This window comes from Arvicanthis niloticus, chromosome 9 (genome assembly GCF_011762505.2).
Source record: "Arvicanthis niloticus isolate mArvNil1 chromosome 9, mArvNil1.pat.X, whole genome shotgun sequence".
Lineage (NCBI taxonomy): Eukaryota > Metazoa > Chordata > Mammalia > Rodentia > Muridae > Arvicanthis > Arvicanthis niloticus.
The window spans coordinates 61857736-61879837 of record NC_047666.1 but is presented as its reverse complement, the minus strand read 5'-3'; the positions used below and the strand labels follow the sequence as shown (position 1 = coordinate 61879837).

General features: G+C 40.7%; 1 protein-coding gene across 1 annotated transcript; it reads left to right on the top strand.

Moving 5' to 3' along the window:
* Positions 1 to 3459: 3459 nt before the first annotated feature.
* LOC117715823 (uncharacterized) lies at positions 3460 to 14679 on the top strand. Its single transcript, XM_076940541.1, has 4 exons — positions 3460 to 3616; positions 3995 to 4084; positions 12538 to 12579; positions 14432 to 14679. The coding sequence occupies exons 1-4, from the start codon at positions 3475 to 3477 to the stop codon at positions 14560 to 14562; spliced, it is 405 nt and encodes a 134-aa protein (XP_076796656.1). The 5' UTR covers positions 3460 to 3474; the 3' UTR covers positions 14563 to 14679.
* The last annotated feature ends 7423 nt before the right edge of the window (positions 14680 to 22102 follow it).

Here is a 22102-nt window from a genome sequence, read left to right as displayed (position 1 = left end):
ACAGAAAGAAGTTAAACAATAAAAAATTTTAAAGTGGCGTAGACATAATTAAAAATAAATCATTGAGTTGGAATATAGGCTTACCAGGAGAGCAAGAAGAAATGATAGAGGTAGAAATATTGCTGGCGTTCTAAAGGCTATGGAGACATAAGGATCTTAGTACACTCTTCTGTGCTGGTCCCTGGCTTTCTGGTTAGCTCCCAGTATAGGCCCACGGGACTGTGAGTGGGCCCCCGTGTTCATGGAACTCAGCACTTCCTAACTAACAAGGGAGTGCATGCTTTATCTGTAGCAGTTCACCAGGACTCCATTTTATGGGCTGGTTTTGAGTGGATTATCTGGCTGGAATTTGGTGACTTGGAAGCATCCAAGTCACCAAAATGTATGCTGTTGCAACTGTTGGATATTTTCCTCATTATTGAACTAAGAACATTCTGTGCAGTTTCCTGCCACCTCAGTAGAGTAGGAGACTCAATAATTGTTATTTTAAAAGCTTGTTTTAAATAGCTGATGTCCAATTTTCACTAGTCAGAGAACATTTCTGTTGTCTGTTTTAGTTCTTTCCTGCTTTATCCTGTCCCTTCTCATGCCTAAACTTTGTTTACTGAAAGCTGTTTTAAAAATAAATTTATTCTCATTTGCCACCATTTTTGGCCAAAGCTCTTCCTTTTATTTCTTAAGGGAGATGGGCAGATCTAGCCAGAAAATAATCATATTGGGTGGTGATCTTGTTCAAGATGGCTTCTGGTGTATCGCTTTTCATGTTACAGTTCCTCAGAAACTTCAGTTGAATTTAAACATTGTAGGGACCAGAAGGAGTTTCCTAACGTTGTTTTTCTCAGAAGTCAAAATGAAACCAAGGCACACATAAAGACACTTCAGTGCACACTCACCCCTGACATGAAGAAGGCACCTCAATGCTCAAGTGTCCTTTCAATGACTAAGCATCCTGTGTCCAACATGTAATTCTCTGGACGTTGCAACACATGATGCCTCTTGCCTTTTATGTCTGGGATTTATTTCCCCAGTTGTATGTGAGGTTTGTACAAGGCAATAACATAGATCTTGAATATCTTGTCCAATCAAGCACTAGGTATATTCTAGGTTCTTTGGCAGTGATGTCTTTGTTTTGAGTAAGGAGTTAGGCCACCTTGAGAAAAAACATAAGGTCCTTCTGGCAGGAAGAGATTTGGTGTGCAATACTCTGTGATGTAGCAGGATCTGGAAGCAGGTAAACAATACAGAGATACAGTATCATCTTGTTGTGGGTATCCATCCACTGGTTACCTATTGTGATTAAACAAGAATTGGGAACACTGCACACTTGGGGAATAGTATTGGGGCAGTTACTCTCTGTCAGTGTATTGATAGTCTTTGGGAAAAGTGAGTTAAGACAACTTCTATTGTAAGAAACTCTTCTGAAAGGGGAGCCTGGGCTGATCTAAAATTTGGGGAAAATGTTATCTGGGATTGTGTAATGGATTAGGAATGTAGAGATATTAATTCAAAAGAAGTCCCAAATCTCTGTGGGTTCTTCTTTCTTCCACACTTCTCCATCCCTTTTCTTCTACCCTTTCAGTCACCTAACACTAGTAAAGAGAGAAAAAAGGATAGAGAGGAAAGGAAGGAGCTCCCTGAATAAAGTCAGGGGTCTGAAAGGAGGGTGATGTCATCAGTAGACTGCTTCCTGATGATTAGGGGCATCAAGTTCTTTGGGATAAATTTGATCTTCACTGTCAGGATACCTAATTTCTTCTTGTGTCTTCTTTGTGCATGACTACTTAACAAACAGTGACCAACAGCAACCAACAACCAACCACCCAACCAACCCCCAACAAGGAACCAACCAACATCCAACCAACAAAGCCTCTTCATGTCCCAGCATTTATATATTCTCTAAAAACTCCCCAGAATTCCAAATGTCACACAATTGCAGAAACTATCTGCAGTTGGCAAAATCATGCCCCAGATAAAGCATGAGACAAATCATAGTCAGCTGCTGTGGACAATCTGAAGTAGCCTTATATCTCACACCTGGGATTAAAATGAAAACACACTTTTAAAATATTTTTGTGCTTTTTTTTAAAACCAAAATCCCAGAATTCTTACCACCTTGAGTGTCATAGTTTCAATATGCCAATCCAAAGGCAATGGTTTGGAAGCCTATTTCCCTTACAGCACAAGAACTGGGGTGGGCCTTACAAAGAGCCAAGCTAGTACTACTGAGGCAAGAATGTGTTAGGCATTCTGAGAGTAGGTTGTTGTAAAGTCAGCCAGCTCTCATCTTTTGCATGAACCCACTTCATCTCTTCTGCAATTGAATGGCATATCTAAAATGCCCTCAGCAGAGATGGCCCCAGTCCTGGACTTCCCAGACTCTAGAATAGGGAGCTGGGGAATTCTTCATTCTTCATCAATTACCCACGGGTAATTACCAGTCTCTTTTACTTTCACCCTACTTTCTTTTGGGAATGCTGCCATGGACCAGAAAGCATGTGGTGGGGATGTTCAAAGCACCCATGGCATAATAATTCTGTTGAACTCAGAAGGAAGACACCACCGTCATCTTGGAAAATTAAATGTTTTGTCCCCATTGACCCATATGATAGAGGAGATAGTCTTATGCTCTGATAGGACATCCATTCCTGGTATACACCAAGGTAGGGAATGACAGGGATTCTAGAGAAGAACACAAAATTTACACACACACACACACACACACACACACACACACACACACACACACGCTTTCTTGGTTTGTTTCTCAAATTTAAATGTTAATCTCTTAAGACTAATGCTAGGATTGAGAAATCTAAAGCAATGTGTTAGCTCTCCCTTATGAATATAGGTGTTCCAATGTAAAAGCACACTTCCTGAATATACAGTAAGCTATGCACTTGATTGGTCTCACCAGCCCACTTATTTTAGGTCACCTAAAGCAAACTGTGGTAGGGGTTGAGGAGAGATCTCAAGTTGGAAAAGATCTTCCCGTGCAAACATAAGAACCTGAGTAAGGATCTCCACATCCATGTAGAAGCTGTGTGAGAGGTACAGGTCTGTAATCTCAGTGTGTGTGTGTGTGTGTGTGTGTGTGTGTGTGTGTGTGTGTGTGTGTGAGTGAGCGTGTGCACATGTGAGCATCAGTCTAGCTGATATGGCAACTTTTATTGATTCTGTCTTAAAAAATGTGTAGAACAATAGAGGAAGACATCTGATGTCAATTTCTGGCCTCATATGTGCATACAGTGTGATCATACCTCCACATGCATACACCATATGCACACACAAAAATATTAGGAAAAGAACCTGTGGTAGGAGGAAACTATCCCTTGTCATAGATAGGATGAAGCTTGGCCAATCCCCAATCAGATTCTTATCACACCCATTGTCTCTGAAGCTATGATGGCGTAGCTGTGGTCACCTAGGAGATAAAGAAGTGAAGTCAGAGAATTCTATGTCTTCCCTTTAGTCCAAATGGCAGAGATTGAACCAGGGGTTAATCTGTTCTCAAATGGTGTCCCTTGGCTCTATGTGGTGTTTGCCATACTCTTTGTATTTTTCCTTTTTGTCATGTTCTCACCTTTTTTGCTCGAGATAGACCAGCACATCAAGAAATGTAAGTATGATGGGGGCACTTAGGAGAACAAAGGAACTTTAGAGAGAGATTTGTGTATGGACCTAGCAGAAACATCTATTATACTGTGGGAAACAAGAATGTTCTTTTTTTGTGCTCCAAGGTCCTACAACCCAAGGCTGTGACCCATGGCTCACAGGTCTTAGAAAATTGTAATCTTGTGACAGAAAAGCTTAGAGGGCTCACATCTGGGCTGGCCTAAGGGATCTATGGCTTATATACTTGCAGAAGAGGAGGAAGTGTCTGTAAGCCCTGACTTGTCTAATTTGGATGCCCCAGTACAAAGACATGGGGAGCCCTGGGGACTCTGAACTGTGAGGGAGTGTCTCCAGTGGGCTCTGACCAGGTGCATTGTCTTAGTCTTTCTCAGATGCCAATGTTCTCTGCGCAATGCTTCCAGTAAGGATAAAGACAATATTAAGATGAAGATGAACCATCTGGGAGGGGCAAGTAAGTAATCTCTGTCCTTCATCTCTGGGAACTCATCAGTACCAGTTTATGTGCTGATTAAGGGAGTTCTATGCTAAATCCTGGCCTTGGTGGAATAGCTTCTATGTTCTGCATATACCTTCCTCTATCTAGTTTGGTCTAAGGGCTCTGAGGCTTTTCTGTAGACATTTTTTTTTTTGTTTCTTTTTAAAACAGAGGCTTGATTCTAAACTCTCATTAACTCTCATGCTGATCAAAGAGTTTGTTTTGTTATTTATACAGTGTTTCTCTTCCCATAGTATCCTTGCAAGGTCAAAAAGGTGGCTTTTCTACAGAAAGCAATACACTTCCTTCTCTGATAGGGACGAGGAAAGGACTTTATAAAGATACACATTTTTATTTCAGATAGAAAGCCTATGGAATGAAGGTCCATCTTTTTCTGGGTGATGTCTTGGTGACCTGTTGATCAAATTCATCCAAATATCAATGACCCTTCCTGCTGTACTAGGGATTCATCCCAGAACTTCACTCAGGCTACATGTACACTTCACTACTGAGTTATATCTATAGTCAGTCACCACAGATCCTGAGGACTGTGTGTATTATGGGATTTGTTTCTTTCATGAAGGTCTGTTTTGCCCTCTTGACAACTTCATGACTCTTGTGACATCACAGAGAAGGGACACATTAGATTCTAAATTTCTCTGTGACCACCATGTCAGTGGTTCTTGTATACATGCCAGTAGATACTCTGCCCAGGTTTCTCTCACATAAAATTGACATCTCCTGTAAGACATATTATTTTGCTTGGAGATAAGCAAGACAGGTTGAAAAACATGTTTCCACGTGAGCAAATAATTGAATTTGGATTTTTTTTTGTTTTGAAACTTAAGAGAAGAATTCTACAGTCTATTTGAATTTTTCACTTTCTCTAACATGCCCAAAATATGTTAGTTGTAGATAGCCAGAACACCTAGCTTCAATGTGCTATTAAATTAATGAAAGCAAAAAAATTACAAGGAATATATGTAATGTATTTGGCTTGGTTAAATGAATTATCTCAGCGCTTGCATAAAGCCACTCCCAGTCACTAGTACAAAGACCTCTGTATCCTCAGATCACTGCCTACCCCCTCCTCTACTAAAGTTCTGGAGGCCCTGGGTGCTCTAGAGCTCAAAGTCAGGTGAATATTTCAAAGGAGACAAATAGGTGGCTCTGTGTGAAACTTTGTGTTCCAGCAATAAGTGAGGGACATTTCCTCCTCATGGAGGTGAAGAAACCAACCTCTCGTCTAGGGCCTTCTGTAAGTGAGCAAAGGGTGATGGCGCTAGCACAGCTACTCTTCCCAAGAGCTCAGAGGCTGAGTGAACCTATCTCTCCTGCTCTCCAGATTTCAAAATGTTTGTCCTCAGAGGCTAGCTAATCCTGGGTGCAGTGGACTGTGCCAGACTTTTCTTTATTTCCAGTACTGACATTACTGATATGCAGAGGCTAACCTATTATGAGCCCATCTCTCATATTTGAAGGTTAGTTCTTTGGATGGTCAGCTCTGATTTATACTAAGTTTACATATAATCCAAAGTATGGGGAATCTGAGGAGTTGCTGAAATGTGGACATTTTGGTGACATTACCCAATGATGCCAGTGTCTCATATAATACTGATTTTTAAATGTTATTTCTTGGGTAAGACAGGGTGAGAATTATCCCAGATTTTCTTTTTAAAAGCATTTATTTTTATGTGTTTGGGTGTTTTGTTTTCATCAGGTCTATGCACTGCATGTATACAGTGTCCATAGAGCCCGGAAGAGGTGTCTGATCACAGTGGAACTGGAGTAAAGAAAGGATGTTTGCCAAGTGCTGGGAATGAGATCTGGGTTCCCTGCAAAAGCATCCAGTGCCTTTAACCACTGAACCATTCTTCCAGACTCACTTTCTTACAAGGTCATAAAATCTCTGTGCTAAAAGGACTGCAGCTGCCATGTTAGCTACAAAATTTTTGACTCTCAGATGAGAAAACTTTGTACAATCTATACAATAGAGGGTGAGGCTCTGTGAATCTACTCAGGGACAATGTATAACATCAGGATCGTCTATGTAGATACTTTGGGAGTCAGGAAGAAAACATAAAATTGCAGAGGGATAATATTCTGATTGTGTCATTTTCTCTTCCATTTCTTATGTACCATATCTTGAGAAATAATTTCTTGTGGAAAGTATTTACCAAGCCATAGGAGGTTAAAGGTCCCATCCTGATGTAACTGCCCAATTTGATGATGTGCAGAAACAGTTAACTTTCAAACATTATTTCCATCCTCTACAAAGGTGCTTTCTAAGATGGCCATTCTGCTAAGTCATGGCTATCATTGAGCAACTTTCTTGTTCTTTCATGATGTCTTCTGGTGTCACCAGAGAGAGGAGTTACGGGAGGGAAAAGAGATGGTTTAGAAAAAGATCCTTCCCTGTTTGTGAGTGTAGCAAGAGAGCCCAGGGCCTCCGATATCTGTACCCCTGGAACTCTGGTCTAAAACTGACTGACCTAATAAGGGCCACCTGTGGCATCAAACCGCAGCCAAGAGAGGGTCCTGAGATACCCTCCTCCCTATGCGTCAGGATGGTAATGAATATCTTGAGATTCTCAGAATAGTTCTCAGGTATGAGGAAAATGTCAGTGGGTTTTTTTGTCCCCTTTCAATCAATTGCTTTTATTCACCACATATTTGATTTAATTTCCTCTTTCCAGGAGAAATTCTAGGTGAATGAATGGCATCTGAGTATCTGTTCTAGAACCATGTATGAAATCATTCTTCCAGGGGGAAAGATCAGCCGTGCTATGACTCAGAAAATTCTGGACCTGTAGTGGGAGATCTTTAAGTCTCCAACCCAAATATGACCTGTCAATGAAAACACAACTCAGTAATTATGAATATATTCTGTAAGCGTATATTGGGCAGATGCCCCTACACTACTCTGTTCCCCAGCTATGAGACCCTTATTCCTTGAGAATTTTCCAGACCCTGCAGCTGTCCTTCTACCTCCTGTTTCCCAGTCATCCTCTCCTTCATCGTCTTCTGTTGTCTTCTCTCTCCTCTCTTCTCCCCAGTTGTCCTCTCTTTCTTCTCTCTCCAGTTGTCGTCATTGTCTCCATCCTCCATTGCCTTCCTTCAGTCATCCTCCCCATGTCTCTTCTCTCCCCAGCCTTTATTTTTCCACCTCCCCTTCCTCTGACCAATCACTGGCTCCAGCCTTTATTTTACAAATTAAGATGAGCAGAAGGTTCACTAGAAATCACCTGTGTAATGACTCACACCTCCTCTGCAGTCCTTCACAGGAAAGGGGAATTAGTATCAAAATACAAGGCCGGGGCTATCCACAACATGGACCCATGCTAGAGATTCCTTTTCTATGTTTAAGGTAGTCAGAAACATTACTGGAATGTTCCAAAATGTGTTTCCCAGTTCTACTGTTGTTTGATGCCATAATCTTCTGCAACCATAGAGTAGAATGTGGTTTCATGGAGTTAGATGCATAAGGAAAGGAATTGCCATAGACGTTATCTACCAAAGCACCAAATATCAAATTGCTATTAACTATATAAAGTACATGATATAATCAGCTGTCAGGAGCCATAATGGGACAAGCTAATAATTAGCAGATGAGCATCCTGAAATGCTTGCCTCGGATTATTATATAATCTGTGACAAGTGTGCCCCATTCAGCAAGGCTGTGGTGGATGTAATTTTAGAAAAGATTCCTGCTATTAATATGCTTTTCCTATTATTATTATTAAACATATGTAACAATCACTAAGCAATAGCACACCCTTTTGGAGCAGATTTCTGCAGATCCACGAATATACTGTCTTGTAGTGATGCTTTATAGACAAATAGATGACTTAAGGCTTAATGATGATCCTATAAGAATTTCTAAAATTATATGGATGATTATTAAGCTCTTTTATAATGGGACTGCTATTAGGTTCCTCTCTGATTAGTCAAAACTGTGATGAGAACTTTGCCAGTCTCTCGAGGGTTATCAGTTTACTGTCCCTAGATAGTAACCAGACCTTCTCCTGCTCAGAGCACATTCCAAGAGGTTGTAAAACAATTAACCAAAGGTCACTAAAGAGAATTCATGATTTATTATAGGTACCAGGACAGAAGAGAAAATATTGCCTGGGTTTATCTATACAAAACTTCACTAATTCCTTATTTATTTATTTATTTATTTTTAAATTATCAAATCATAATTTTTACTTTTTAACACAGGGATTATAAACACAAAAATGCAGGATGTGGGGAAGGGGATGACACAGGAGCATAGGTGTTCAGGGGGAGAACAGATATCTTTCAGTAAATATTTTTTGATTGTTTTTTGTTTTTCAAGACAGGGTTTCTCTGTCCTGAAACTCACTCTGTAGACCAGGCTGACCTCGAACTCAGAAATCCACCTGCCTCTGCCTCCCACTTTACTAATTTCTTAGTTATAGTTTTTTTTAAACCTTCAGCGAAGCTGTGGAGCTAGACAGTTGATGAATGTTTAGCCAGATAATTACTCATAATGGGTATGCATGTAAACATTCTCTGTTGTAAACTTCTATTTCAATTTATGATTTGAATTTTGGTGTGAACTTGTGATGAACTTTGTAACATGTGACCATGTACTCTGAAAGATGTATAAGCTCTGTGGACAAAGAGATGAGAGTTAGTTAGAATAGTTAGGGAGTTGGAATAGTTAGATATAGAATAGAGTTAGAATAGAGAGTTAGAATAGAAGACAGAATAGAGATAGAATAGAGTTTTCCCCTTTTCCCAAATAGAAGTTTTCTTTTTTCCCCACTTAGGACCTTTCTGCTTTTCCCCTTAGATAGCTTTCATAGGAAACTTTTTACACTTAGTAATAAACTCTATATAATAACTTTTCCAATTGTCTTTTCTTCCTGAGACCTCAGACTAGCCCAGTAGTTCCTGCTGAGAGTGCAAAGGCTGTTTGCCTACTCCTCTGCTATTAGGCTATAAGTGTTAATCACCAAAGCCTGCAGTCTCTCACCCTCAGAAGAAGGTTTTAGGGCAGTACAGGGCTATTTACTTAACCCTCTGCTGGTTTTAGGGCTGAGATGCAAGTGCCAGAAACACAGTTTCTGGCCACAGGATCGTGGACGGCAGGTCAGCTACAGTAGCATCGTAAGTGAACTTTTCTAGCATAGATAAGAAAAATTTTATTATTACAGCAACCCTAAAAATCTTGTAAGGCCCAAAGCCTTACCCCTAATCTGGTAAGACTTAGTCTCCCCCACCTGCTGACGCTCTAACACTTACACTTCCATCCCACCCCTGCCTAAAGAAGAATTGGACTAGGAGAAGAAGGAAGCAGCTTCTCCTCTCACCCACATCGGGGCTGCCCTCTCCCCCGCATTAAAATGGCACCTTGAACAGGGACCTCTTGGGGTAAGCTCCCCTCCCCCAATTTTGTGTGTATCTCGGAAGAGCTAGGAGTCTCACCTATGGCCTAGCTAGTCCGCTGATTTGTGAAAGTTAGTTCAGGACAGGCAGGTAAGCTGAGTGGCCTGAGAGAGGGCAAAGCGCTTGAAAGAGAGTGCCAACACACTTAAAAGTGCCCACGCACTTGAAAGAGAGTGCCACAAAAGCAAACCCCCTACCCCAGCCTGAGAGAAGTCAAAGCTGCCCCACCCCTCCCTACCCCAGCCTGAAAGAAGACACTCCTATCAGTTGCTGTTAAATATTGACCTCTAAGAATTTGTGTGTTCAGCCTGAAAGAAGGCATCCAGTACGTTACTGATAATTACATGGTTGTCTGTAGCTTTTAGTAGGAGTTTTATTGACTAGTATTAGGCACTGGCCTGCTATCTGGTACTGACCTTGTTAAGTGTAAATAGTTTGTAGCTATCAGTGGTGATTCCAACAAATACTGCTAGCATGACATGAATCAGGATGGGACAAAGTGAATCTAGAGACAGAGTTTTTCACAGATGTTATCAAGTATACTCTTAAGATGATCTTTGATGTTTCTGTCTGGGATTTTTCTTCTTCCATTGAATAAGAAACTCACAGAGCTTTGGGTGTATTTGAGCTCTTAGGCAGTGTCATAGTGGTAGTCATCTTTTTGTGGTTTGAGTTTGCACACCTTGGGAGGAAATACATGCAAAAAAAAAAAATACATACAGTCTTCCTAGACAACAAGACTTGGGAGCAGGCAGAAGCTGTGTGGCTAGATAATTATTCATCCCTGGGTCTCCAATGTTCCCTTTAGGGAAGGCTGAGTTGAGAACAATTAAGATTATTGTGTGCCTTGGGAAGTGGTGCAGAGACAGAGCCATTTTGTGGCTGGAAATCTCTGGGAAAAGAGACTTGAAGCTTAAGGCATTTTCTAATATAAAAGTTGTCATTAGAAACAAGGACAGTTGGGCTGGTGAGATGGCCCAGCTGGTCAAAGCAACCAAAAGCACTCAGAACCACAAGCCTGACATCCTGGAGCCCATGTAAAAGTAGAAAAAAACCAACTCCACTAAAACGTCCTTTGGCCTTCACATGCATACTGGGATATGTGTGTGCCTGTGCTCACATATGCAGAATACACACACACACACGAAGAGAGAGGAAGAGAGAGAGAGTGAGAGAGAGAGAGAGAGAGAGAGAGAGAGAGAGAGAGAGAGAGAGAGAGAAAATGAGAAAACCAAGTTGATCTAAATTCTTGGGCCAATGTTATCTGGGTTTGTGTAGGAGGCGAGGAATATATTATTGCATGAAGAAAGTTCAAACTGTGAGCAAGGCTATGCTCTCATACCAGGTAGCATTGCTCAACCCTTTGGCTGTATTCCAACTCCGCTTTGCATGTTTTGGTGATGTGCAGAGGAGCACAGTACCTGATACTGTTCAGTGCCAAAGACAGCATAGCCCCCTATTGATACACTAGACCAAGGGGACATTACTGTAGTCGGTGGTATACATGTTTGTGATAACAGATCATCTAAACAGAGAATACAAGAGTTTCTGTGAAGGGTGTGGAAATTCTCTACAGGAACATTGCTTCTTCTGGTGTTTCTATAATCTGACTCCTGAGCTGAGGACTGTGGGAAAGAGGCAGTATCTTTTGCATATAAATCTTATTTCAATGGAGGAACACATAACATTTCTGGACGGGCTATTCCTGACTCTTGTTAAATTCACATAGTCTAGTGCTTTGGTAGTTGGGGATTCTTATAGAACTGAAGCTCATTGTTCTTATGTAATATTTTCCTCATTGGCCCAAGTCCATGTATTAGTTACCTTCCTGTTGCTGTGATAAAACACTGTGACAAAAGTCAAGTTAAGGAAAAGAGTTTATCTTGGTTTATGGTCCCCGAAGGATGAGTCCACACTATGGCAGGAGACAAGAGCAGGCAGCTGAGAGCACTCATCTCAACCACAAGTGGGAAGCTGAGAAAGCAAACAGGACATAGAGCGACTCTAAAGACTGATAGCCAACCCCCTGAGACTCTTGCTTATTCCAGCAAGGCCATACCACTCCCAGCTAGTACCACAAAGCAGGGGGCATTCTCATTTAAATCAGGACACCTACCAGTATGACTGTGAATGAATCTGTGACTTTATTACCAGACACATGATGAGTGACACCAGATCAGTGGCCCAGCCAGGGAAAAATATTTCTCATACCCAACATCATCATATATGAGTTGACATCAGAAACCAATTTGTACTTGATGTGACCTCCTGGCTACATACATCTTACATATGACCATTCTCTCCCTTGTTTTTTTTTTTTTTTCTTGTTCACTTAGGTTGGTAAAACATGTGAAAATCTCTATGTGAAACCTAAGAGAACACATATAGGCAATTAAAACAAAAGGGTTTTGAAAATATGCTTTTAACTACATGTTGTGAGAAAAGCTCTCCTCAATAAGTTGTAAGGTCTTCTAATGACCTTTGGCTAAGGGTTCTTATAAATTATACACGTGGCAGAATTGCCTGAGGAGACACAAGTCCTGACTGGGCTAGGAAGAACATTTGTGGTATGCACATGGACAATTATTTATTTGTAGCCTGGGTGAACTGAAGCTACTGCCCCGGGGTAAGGTATTCTTGGTCAAGTTTTCTTCCACACAATCCTAACCTATGAAAAGTTACTATGTATTTGATCTGAGGTTGATAAAATAACTAGAATATTTTGAGTGACTACATATTTAAATTTGAGAACATATTAACTCAAAGAAAAAAAAATACCATTGCCTAACTTAAAAAAATACGGTGGTTTTATTTTTAGACAACCAGCATGTCTCATCTAATGGCATTATGGAATAAAACAGAGGATATGGTAATTGGGGGGTTAAGTGAACAACCTCAAAATTCACACGAGTTGCAGGACGCCCCAGTCAATTGCACAAAGGCGCCTCCACTGGCTCAGCGCATTCTCCACTTCCTCCCCTTAATGTTCTTAAGGTCCATTTTTTTGTTCCTAGAACCCAAAGTCAGAAGTGTGAAGGATGGCATCAGAAGATCAAGTGAGTACCTCTGTCCCAACTTCCTATTCAGGCAATGAACAAAGGGCATGCATGTTGTGAAGTCTAAGGAAGCAGTCTTATATCTATGACTGGGCTGGATGGTTTTATGTCAATTTGACATGAGCTAAAGTCATCAGAGAGGAGGGAACTTCATTAAAAAATGCCTCTATAAACTTGGGCTGTAAGCAAGCCTATAGGACATTTTCTTAATTAGTGATGGATGGGAGAGGGCCTAGTCCATTGTGGGTAGGGCTATCCCTGGGCAAGTGGTCCTGGGTTCCATAAAAAACCAGGCTGAGCCAGCTATGGGAAGCTAGCCAGTAAGCAGCACTCTTCCATGGCCTCTGCATCAGCTCCTGCCTCCAGGTTCCTGCCCTGCTTGAGTTCCTGTCCTGACTTCTTTGATGATGATGTGGGAGCCTAAGAAAAATAAAAGCTTATTTTTATTTCCTTTCCTCTCCAAGTTGCTTTGATCATGCTGTTGGGTTACAGCAACAGTAACCCAAATCAAGGCAATTACTTCCTGTAAATGAGAGAGGAAGGTGAAGTGGATCTTGTTTTTGTCAAGTGTTCAGGAACTGAACGGGTCTTTCCCCCTTTTGAAGGCTGACTCTACCTGTGGCGACATTTGGAGAATCATTGTAGACACTAAAACATTTGCATTTTTGTGGCATGTTGTACTTAATGGTCACTGCCTTTATTCTTAAGATTTATTTATATTGTGCACCATGTTGGAGGAAGTGACACAGGGGTAGGCTTTGAGGAGGTCTCGAATGCTCAAGACAGATAATAGTGGCTCACCGTCTCTTCCTGCTGCCTGGCAATGCAAATGTAGAACTTAGCTCCCCCAGCACCATGTCTGCCTGTGTATTGCCATGCTTCCCACCATGATGATAATGGACTAAACCTGTAAGCCAGCCCCAGTGAAAGAGTTGCTATGGTCATGGTGTCTCTTTGTAGTAATAGAAACCTTAACTATGACAGAACTAGATTTTGGTCCTTTGGGAAAGCAGCAAGTGCTCTAAACTGGACCCATTTTTCTTTAGGCTCTGACTTTCATAATTCAGAATCTCCTTCTCCTCCTGTGAGGCTGAGCCTCACTGTGTGGACCAGGATGACCTTGAACTACAGAGATCTGTCTGCCTGCTGAGTTCTGGGATTAAATGCATGTATCATTCACTGCTAGAATGTATTTTTTTTTAATGTAATGAATTATATATTAGATGTGAAGGAAATGTATTCCAGGATTATGTTTTTTTTTTTTATTCTTTTTTGTCTCTTACACTCTAGTAAAAATAGAAAGTTAAAAAGAATAGAAAAAAGAAGCTCTATCTTTTAAGTTATCAAATTTTACAATTCTCTTTTTCTCTTCAGTAATATGGGAGTGATTCTGCTGGGGGAATCCTTATTGCTGGATCTTAGGTTACCATCTGATTTGGGGGATAGGCTACCAAGGCTGTGATTATCTACATGGAAACTTTGAGACATCAGAAAGGGGTCTCACAGAAAGACTTAGCCTATATTTGTCAGAAATGGAGATGGGACTTTATTTGACTTCCTCTCCATTTCTGGTTAAAATCATCCTATTTAAATATTTTGAAGGTGAAGTTCTCCATTTTCTGTCTTCATGTATTCTGGTTGTGCAGAGCTCAGTAACTACCATATTTGACAGTAATCTCATGTGATGTTGATAGATAGCACAAAGCCTGTGATGTGGTTTATTCTAATATAAATGCTTTGTGCTTTTCATTGATGTTTGGGAATGTTTGCAATTGGAGTCCCTTGAAACTGTTTGTTTGTTTTCTATCCTTTTGCTTCCCTTGCAGTTGAGCCATATGTCCTTGTGTTTCAGGATGTCTTCTTCAGGCCCCCGGGAGAGAAGCTCCAAGAAGAGAATCAGCTGGTAGGAGAGAAGACAGCTCAGTTCTGGTGGAAATAGGAGGCGAGAGGACCCAGGAAGTCTGCCCAGTGACACCGGTTTGAGGTGACCACATCTGTGAAGTGTCTCCACGTCCCCGTCACAGAAAGATGCTTCTAGCATCCTCATTATTTGTACTTAAGAAAATGTGATAATAAAGATTTTGAGCATCTTAGAAATTATCAGTTCTTTGTTGAACTTCTATCCTTTTTTTATCCCATGAAATCAAACCTCTAATAACACTCTTGCTGTGGAACATAAAGTCTTACGGAGTGACCTGTTATTTTTTTCCCCCTCAAACAATACTTAGCTTTAAGAACATACCTTTAAAAAAAGAAGAAGATGTACTGTCAACTATATGCTGTGCTTTTGGAAGCAAGTTGCAGCTTTGCGACTGTTAATCAATGAAGGTCTAGCAGAAATAGTTACACTAAATTATGTCACCAGTGGATAGAAGAAAAGCTTTCTTTGTTCTTGGGCTGGAAATGGCTCCAAATGAGATCAAATTAGAAGATCTGCTTGGGAGAAGTCAGGAAAATACTTTTCTACCAGGATTCTTAGAATGTCTTGGTCCTCAGTAAGTGATTTGTACTGTCTTTCTCTCTTCAACACTTTTAAAAATAATCTAATAGATAACCCTAAACTGCTGAACAAGAGGTTCAGAAAAAAAGTCTTAGCAACAAAATCTTGTACTAGTCACATTTCAAAATAATATGTGTGTGTGTGTGTGTGTTTGTAGGCAGGTGTGCATGTACAGAGTTCAGACAACAACCTCAAGTGTCAGTCCTTACAATCTACTTTAGTTTATATAAAACTGTGTGTGTGCACGTGTGTGTGTGCACGTGTGTGTGTGTGTGTGTGCACCTGCTTACTACCCATATGAGCATCACATATGTGCAGTTACACAGAAGGGCCAGAAGAGGGCATAAGATCTCCTGGAGCTGGAGTTACAGTTGGTTGTGAGTCATTCAATACCAGGTCTGGGAACAGAACCTCAATTTCCAAAAGCAAGTGCTATTAATAGTTGAGTCTTCTCCTAAGTGCCCACCATGTTTTAAGATGGGGTAATTTCTTGTTCACAGCTGCCTATGCCCAGCTAGTTGGCCCATGAACTTCCAAGGATTTTCATGTCTCCATCTCTCTTCTTGTGGTAGGAATGCTGGATTTCTGTACATGCTCTCCCATGTCTGGACTGGTGATCCAAATGGCAAGTGCCTTACTCACCGAGCTGTATCCCCAGCCCTACTTCTCTTTACACAGTAGTCTTATTTGGTAGTGCTAGACAACAGGCCCCTTATCTCATCTGTATTACTCAGGGTTCTCTAGAGGAACAGAATAGTATGAATATATTTGACTTTATTAGAAGGACTTACAGGCTGTGGTCCAGCCAGTCTGACAATGGCTGTCTACCAACAAAGGTCCAAGAATCCAGTAGTTTAGTGTATGAGGCTTGGCATCTCAATTGGTCATCAGTACATGTCAAAATTCAAAGAAGTAGGTTCTAATGCTAGTAAAGAAATGGACTTGCTATCAAGATTGAGAACAAACAGGCAAGGAGAGCAAGCTTCCTTCTTCCATGTCCTTTATGTAGGCTGCACACAGAAGATATGGCCCAAATTAGAAGTAGGTCTTCCAGAACACAAAAGATCTGGATTAAAGGTGTGTCTTTCCACACCAAAGATACTGATTAGAAGAGAATCTTCCAGCTTCAAATGATTTGTGTAAACAAAAATTCCTCACAAGTGTGCCCAATTCTTTTAGGGTTTTAAATGATTCCAGATACAGTCAAGCAGACCACCAAGAACAGTCATCATGGTATCTGGATTTTCTGCCTATCTTTTTGCCAATCATGTGTATCTGTTCCAGAGAACAACAAAGAACATGACCATGTTGGGAAGTGGCCACGTCTTGACTGTTTGCTGGTGACAGTAATTATATGCTTACACTTAGCTGTAACGAATGCAAGGTATGTAGAGGATACATGTACTTACTAAAAAGATGACTCCTTGCAAGAATAGGATAGAATATTAATAAGATAAGATAATCTTATCAGTAATGAAGGGAAAGGATCTATATGTACAACACTGGATTTCCTAGGCCACAGGTCTGTCACATCTCGCCCATTTGTGGCCATCCTTGGTTTAGGTTGTAATGTGGCATTTAGCATATTTTGCTAATGAGTCAAAACTCTGCATTTCAGATTCTGTTCTTTGTTGATAAGCCTGGAGACTGCCCAATTATTTTTCTGCGCCATGTATTTCAGTTACTAAAAGTGAGAATTCTAACTGTGCCTTCTTCATAGAGTTACTGACCTTTATGTAAGGTGGAGTATACAAAGAACTTGGGAACAGGATTGTAGTAGTTTGAGTGGAAGACTGAGATTTGGGCATCTGCTCCCCGGTGGGTGGCGCTGTTTAGGGAGTTTAAGAGATGTGGCCCTCATAGAAGTAGTTATTGGGGGTGTAATGGGGGCAGGTTTAGAGAATTGAAAGTCTTACACCAATCCTCATTCACTCTCTCTGCTTCCTGCTGTGGTTGAGGATTTGAACTCTTGGCTTCCCATTCTGGGCACTGTGCCTGCCCACTTCAATCCTCCCTGCCATGATGGACTCTCTAGCAAGTAAAACCTTCTATGGCAACAGAAACATATTGAATACAAGGGCTTTCCATATAAAAGTGTTTGTTACTCAGGTTAGGGAAAAGCTTGTGGCCTCACAAAATGATACAGTCTAGGTCCTTCTTATTGCTTCCTTGTTTTCAAGTAAAATTATATCTTTAGACTTCGCATTTTGAGTCAAAATGTTTAGATTTTTTAAAAGTAATTAATAGCACAGAGTGTTCCCACATACCTTTCATGTAACTACCTCCAATTTTTAACATTTTACATAATCATGCTGTTTCTCTAAAGCAGGTAACGCAGATTTAATATTATCCCAAGCTATAGATATGTTCTTTTCACTTGAAGAATCCATTTATCACCTCGGCTTTCCCTGGATTCTTTATCCATTCTCAGTCTAAACCACTTTTTCTAGGGCTATAGATTTGTGTCATGTATGTTTTGATGAAAAAACACCCCGATATTTACAGGTTGAATACCAGTTGCCTATGAACTATAAATCCTGAGAACTAATTGTTCTATTAGAAACAATGACATATTTCCTTATATTTATCATGTTACTAACTAGAACACTCAGCGCATCTTTACATAAAGATGCCATGTTCTATACTATCAGCGGCATATTGCAGGAGTAACTCAAACATAATGGATAATTTCTTCAAATTACCAAGTTTCAAGATATTTCCCCCTAGATATTTACGTTTCTATGTCTTCAGTCTTAAAACATCCACTGGCAATGGAAACTCTTAGATGGTTACTGAGATTTGAAAGGCTTACTGCGAAATAATTTGTAACTTTTCACTACAACAGTTATGTTTGAAAGATAAAGTTGAGGTATTCTGGCAAATTTATAAGGCTGGGTAAAAAAAAAAAAATCAGAAACCTTGGTAATTGGATATGGCTTACACAGTAAGAGTCAGAGAAGGTGGGAGAATGAAAACACCCAGAACTTCCACATTCTCTGAGTCTTGCAATTTCACTGAAGTATATGAGTCACATAGGGAGGGGAGACACTAATTCATAAGTGTGTTCTTAGCAACTGGACACTTGAGCTTCTCTATGGATACTTCTTAAATAAATATTCCATAACAAATTGAAGTAATTAAAATGAAACGCTAAGCTGGGGAAAGGGGACACACTTTTGAAGCAGTTGGGCTTTTGCTGGATTTCTTCAGAGAAAACAAACATCTCTTCACTGGGGAAAGATAGGACCCTGCCTCCAGCTGCTCCTCTGCACGACGCTGCCAGAGATTCCGATATAGCTCATTCATATCCTCTTTTGCCTTTGCTCCTCGCATTCTTTGCTGTTCTTAAAACTGCAGATCCCAGGGAAGAACTCTGCTGTGTTTTCCTTCTCTCTGTACAGCAGAGGCTGAGTTCTAGTTTGCATTTCTGTTATTGTGATAAACATAACGAGGAAAAGCTAACTGGGGAGGAAAGGACTTATTTCATGTTACAACTCTCAGGTCACAAACTGTCACTGAGGGAAATCAGGAAATGATCTGGAAGCAAGAACTGAAGCAGAGGGCACGAAGAAAAGCTACGTATTGGCTTTCTCAGCTTGCTTGCTTTTACAACCCATGATCTCAGATCCAGGTAACAGTAGCTCTGATATCAGAGCTGTGGAACCTCTTTCTGGTTGACATCTTTCTGGTTGACACGCTCCACCTTTGGCCAACACCAGGGGGTCCAACCTTTTTCTTCTTCTAATAGGAGACTCCTGTGGAAATTTCAATTTCTTCAGACCCATTGTTTCAATAGTCTGGGAGTCAAAAGGGGGGGGGGCACATAAGTCTCTTTGCAATATCTTCATTTCTGCCAGAAATATCATGTTGGGGAAAGAAAAGGGTTGAGGCCCTGGTGCTAACCAGGAGACTTTATCACTATTCTGACAGTTCTTTCAGATGACTTCACAAGAGATAATGGAGCCTAGAAGATGATAATGGGTGGAACCACACCTTGACCAGATTTTATGTCTGTTTGGGGGCAGTTTAATTAACTTTTTGGAGGTATTTTGTTCTATCTTTGGTCCACACTCCTTCATACCCAGTTTTACTGCATCACCTCCCTCTGTCTATTCATTCACTCATCTACCCAGTAGGAGATACGTGGCAGGTCTGATGCACTGTTTGACAACAGAGTAATGAACAATATGTTCTTGCCCAGCTCTGCCAAGAAGTTGTGGCTGATTTAACAAAGCAAAGCAATCCCTGGCGTTGATTGTGGAATGAATGCTGCCTCTTGTTTTCCCAAGACTATCCACTTTTCTTCAGCCCCATTGCCAATTCCTCTTCTTTGGCCTGTCTTTGTAGACTGCATCCAGTGAACCGTACACTACATGTGTGTGAGAGAAGAGTGCGTAGAGACGGGCAGAGGCAGCACGCAAGGAAAGTGAATGAGAACCCATCCTAGGAGTAACTTGGCGACTCCAAGGAAGCTGGCCTTGGTGGAGAAAACTCATGTTTTAGAAGGATGACTTTGGAAACAAATGGAGAGATTAATTCCTAGGGACTCAGAGGCAATTTTCTGTTTCTTTACCCAAGGTTTACAGGAACAAATGTACATGGGATATTTGAAAATAACACCATCCCTGGAAAAATCTACTAATTGTAAGAGAACTACACTAATTGTACTGCTATCTGTATTTTACAGGCTAGATGAAGTTAAAGTTAAACGGAATGTGCTTAATTCCAGAAAATGTAAGCAGAAGCCTCAAAGGAGCCATAGAAGAGGAGCTGTGATGCTACACCAACCTCACCTTAGCTGTGTAGGGAATGGTTCAGGAGCTATGCTGGGCTGCTTTGGTGGATATGTAATTCTTTTCAGATATTTTGAGATGAAATTCACCAGAGACATGTATTTAAGAATGAATATCCTGAATATTTTATTGATTCTGTTACATCATTATCATATTTGATAACTAGATTTTCTATTAGATTGGAAACAGAACCAACATTGCTACAGTCACTACTATGCCCATGCACATTAGAAAAATACCCAAAGCCCCTGGAACCTCCCTACAGAACCAGAGGTGGAAAAACAAGGGTAGAACAGGCAATTATCGCTCCATTCTCTCTGTTTCTACCGTCATCTAAAAATCCATTTTCTTTGTTACTTTTTATTGTCAGTGAAAGACTATTTAGTTACACTGAGCCCCACTGATTATCCCAAGAGGACATTGATTTGCCCAACTTGCTCTAGAAAATTCTGAGAAGCATCTGCAGCAGTGGTCAGAACTTAAGATGAGCTACAAGTAGGTCATATTATTTTCAGATTAATTAGGAAGCTCTGCCACCAACACAGGAAATAATCTCGGGAAACAGAGTCCTGATGCAGTTTAAGGACCAGGGAACCAAGGTATACGTGGCAGCAGATGGGAATCTCTACGGTTAATACAATCTTGCTGAATACAACCTAGCTTTCCATCACCTCTTCTAATTGGATAATAAGCAGATGATGTGCTCAAAGTTAAAAAACGAAACAAAACAGTTATCCTTCGTGGAGCATGAATGCTGCATGAAGGGAGCTCATGCACGGACCATTGTTGGATAAAACTGTTCATAGCTCTCAAGCTATGGAAAGCCTTTCTCCAAAAGGAACCTTTGAAAACTCCTCAGAACATCTGCTCTGAATTTGTAGAAAATTTCCAGTTTTCAGTCATAGCAGAAAACACAAGGTTGGTTTCTCCCAGTGTTGCAGTATGTATGAAACAGAGATGGTGCCAAGAGAACCAGTGGCATGCCTCCAAAGCCTGGACGATTCTCAGGCATCAAAACCTCCTCCTGTCCTATGGTCTGTCATCATCCCTTCCCCACTGTTTGTGTGCTGTAAGTTTAAAGTCACTACTTGTAAAATTTATCTTCTATAATTTAACTAATTTTCATACCAATAAAGACACAGGGGTAATGATCTGAGGTAAAAAAATCTGCAAGCTCAGAGAGGTAACTTTATTTTCATAACTATATTCAAAACATCTATTTGCAAGCCTGGCTCTACAGTTAGCTAGGTCTTCAGAAACCTCTTTCTATCTACCATGCAAGCCTATCTTTCTCTTGAGTTCCTCCAAACCCTAGGCTTCTTTGTTGCAGGATACTTGATTACATTATGCACCTCAAGATTGTGTTATTGACTGAAAAAAAAAAAACTTTTCTAGTTCTGGTGTAGCCTAGCCTTCAGCACACACTCTTTATTTCTCTGGCTGGAGTATAGACATCTTTAATCCCAAACAATGAAGTTAAGTTAGTTTGTAGAAGGAGGCAGCCATGTTTGAAAGTGATGTCTGACTGAGTGGCAGACAGAGATTTGACAGAAGAGACTCTGGCCAACTCTCCTGCAGAGGGAGGAAAAGGAAGCTACTTTGAGGGGCAGTGCAGGGAAAAAAGAGGAGGTAGTTTTACTAGGATAATGATAGAGAGAAAGGCTATAGAGAGAGAATAAGCTTGACCCAGGTTAAGACAGAATGAGTCAGAGAATAAGAAGGAGCCAGAAGATTAGAGCAGATTTCTGGAGTTCATTTGTCATCAAGCAAATCAATTCTTGGCTCCAAGCCAAGTCAATAGGGGCTGAACCAGTTCACCTTTTGGGGTACTTCAAGGTCACCCAACTGACTTTGCCTTGGGATATAGAGCAAAGACCACAAGACCTTTCCCAAGCAACTTGCCTTAAAATAGGCAGTAACTTTCCATTTTTTATTACTCTTATCAATGGAGTCTTTTAGAGCCACAACCAAGCTGCATCTCTTCAGCACACACACCTAGCTGCATCTGGTGCCTATATATTTTAATATTTTGCTCACAACCAGGTTTTCTATGTACAATAATCAAATATCCTGTAATGCTACTGATTCCAGATGTGTGCCCAGTTATCTCTTAACTGGAATAACTTCTTCCATCTTTACTCTTCAGAGATGAGAAGTATTGTTGTTGTTGAGTTTCAGACAAGCAGCTGAGTTGCATATTTAAGATACCAAAGTAGACCTGGTCTCCAAG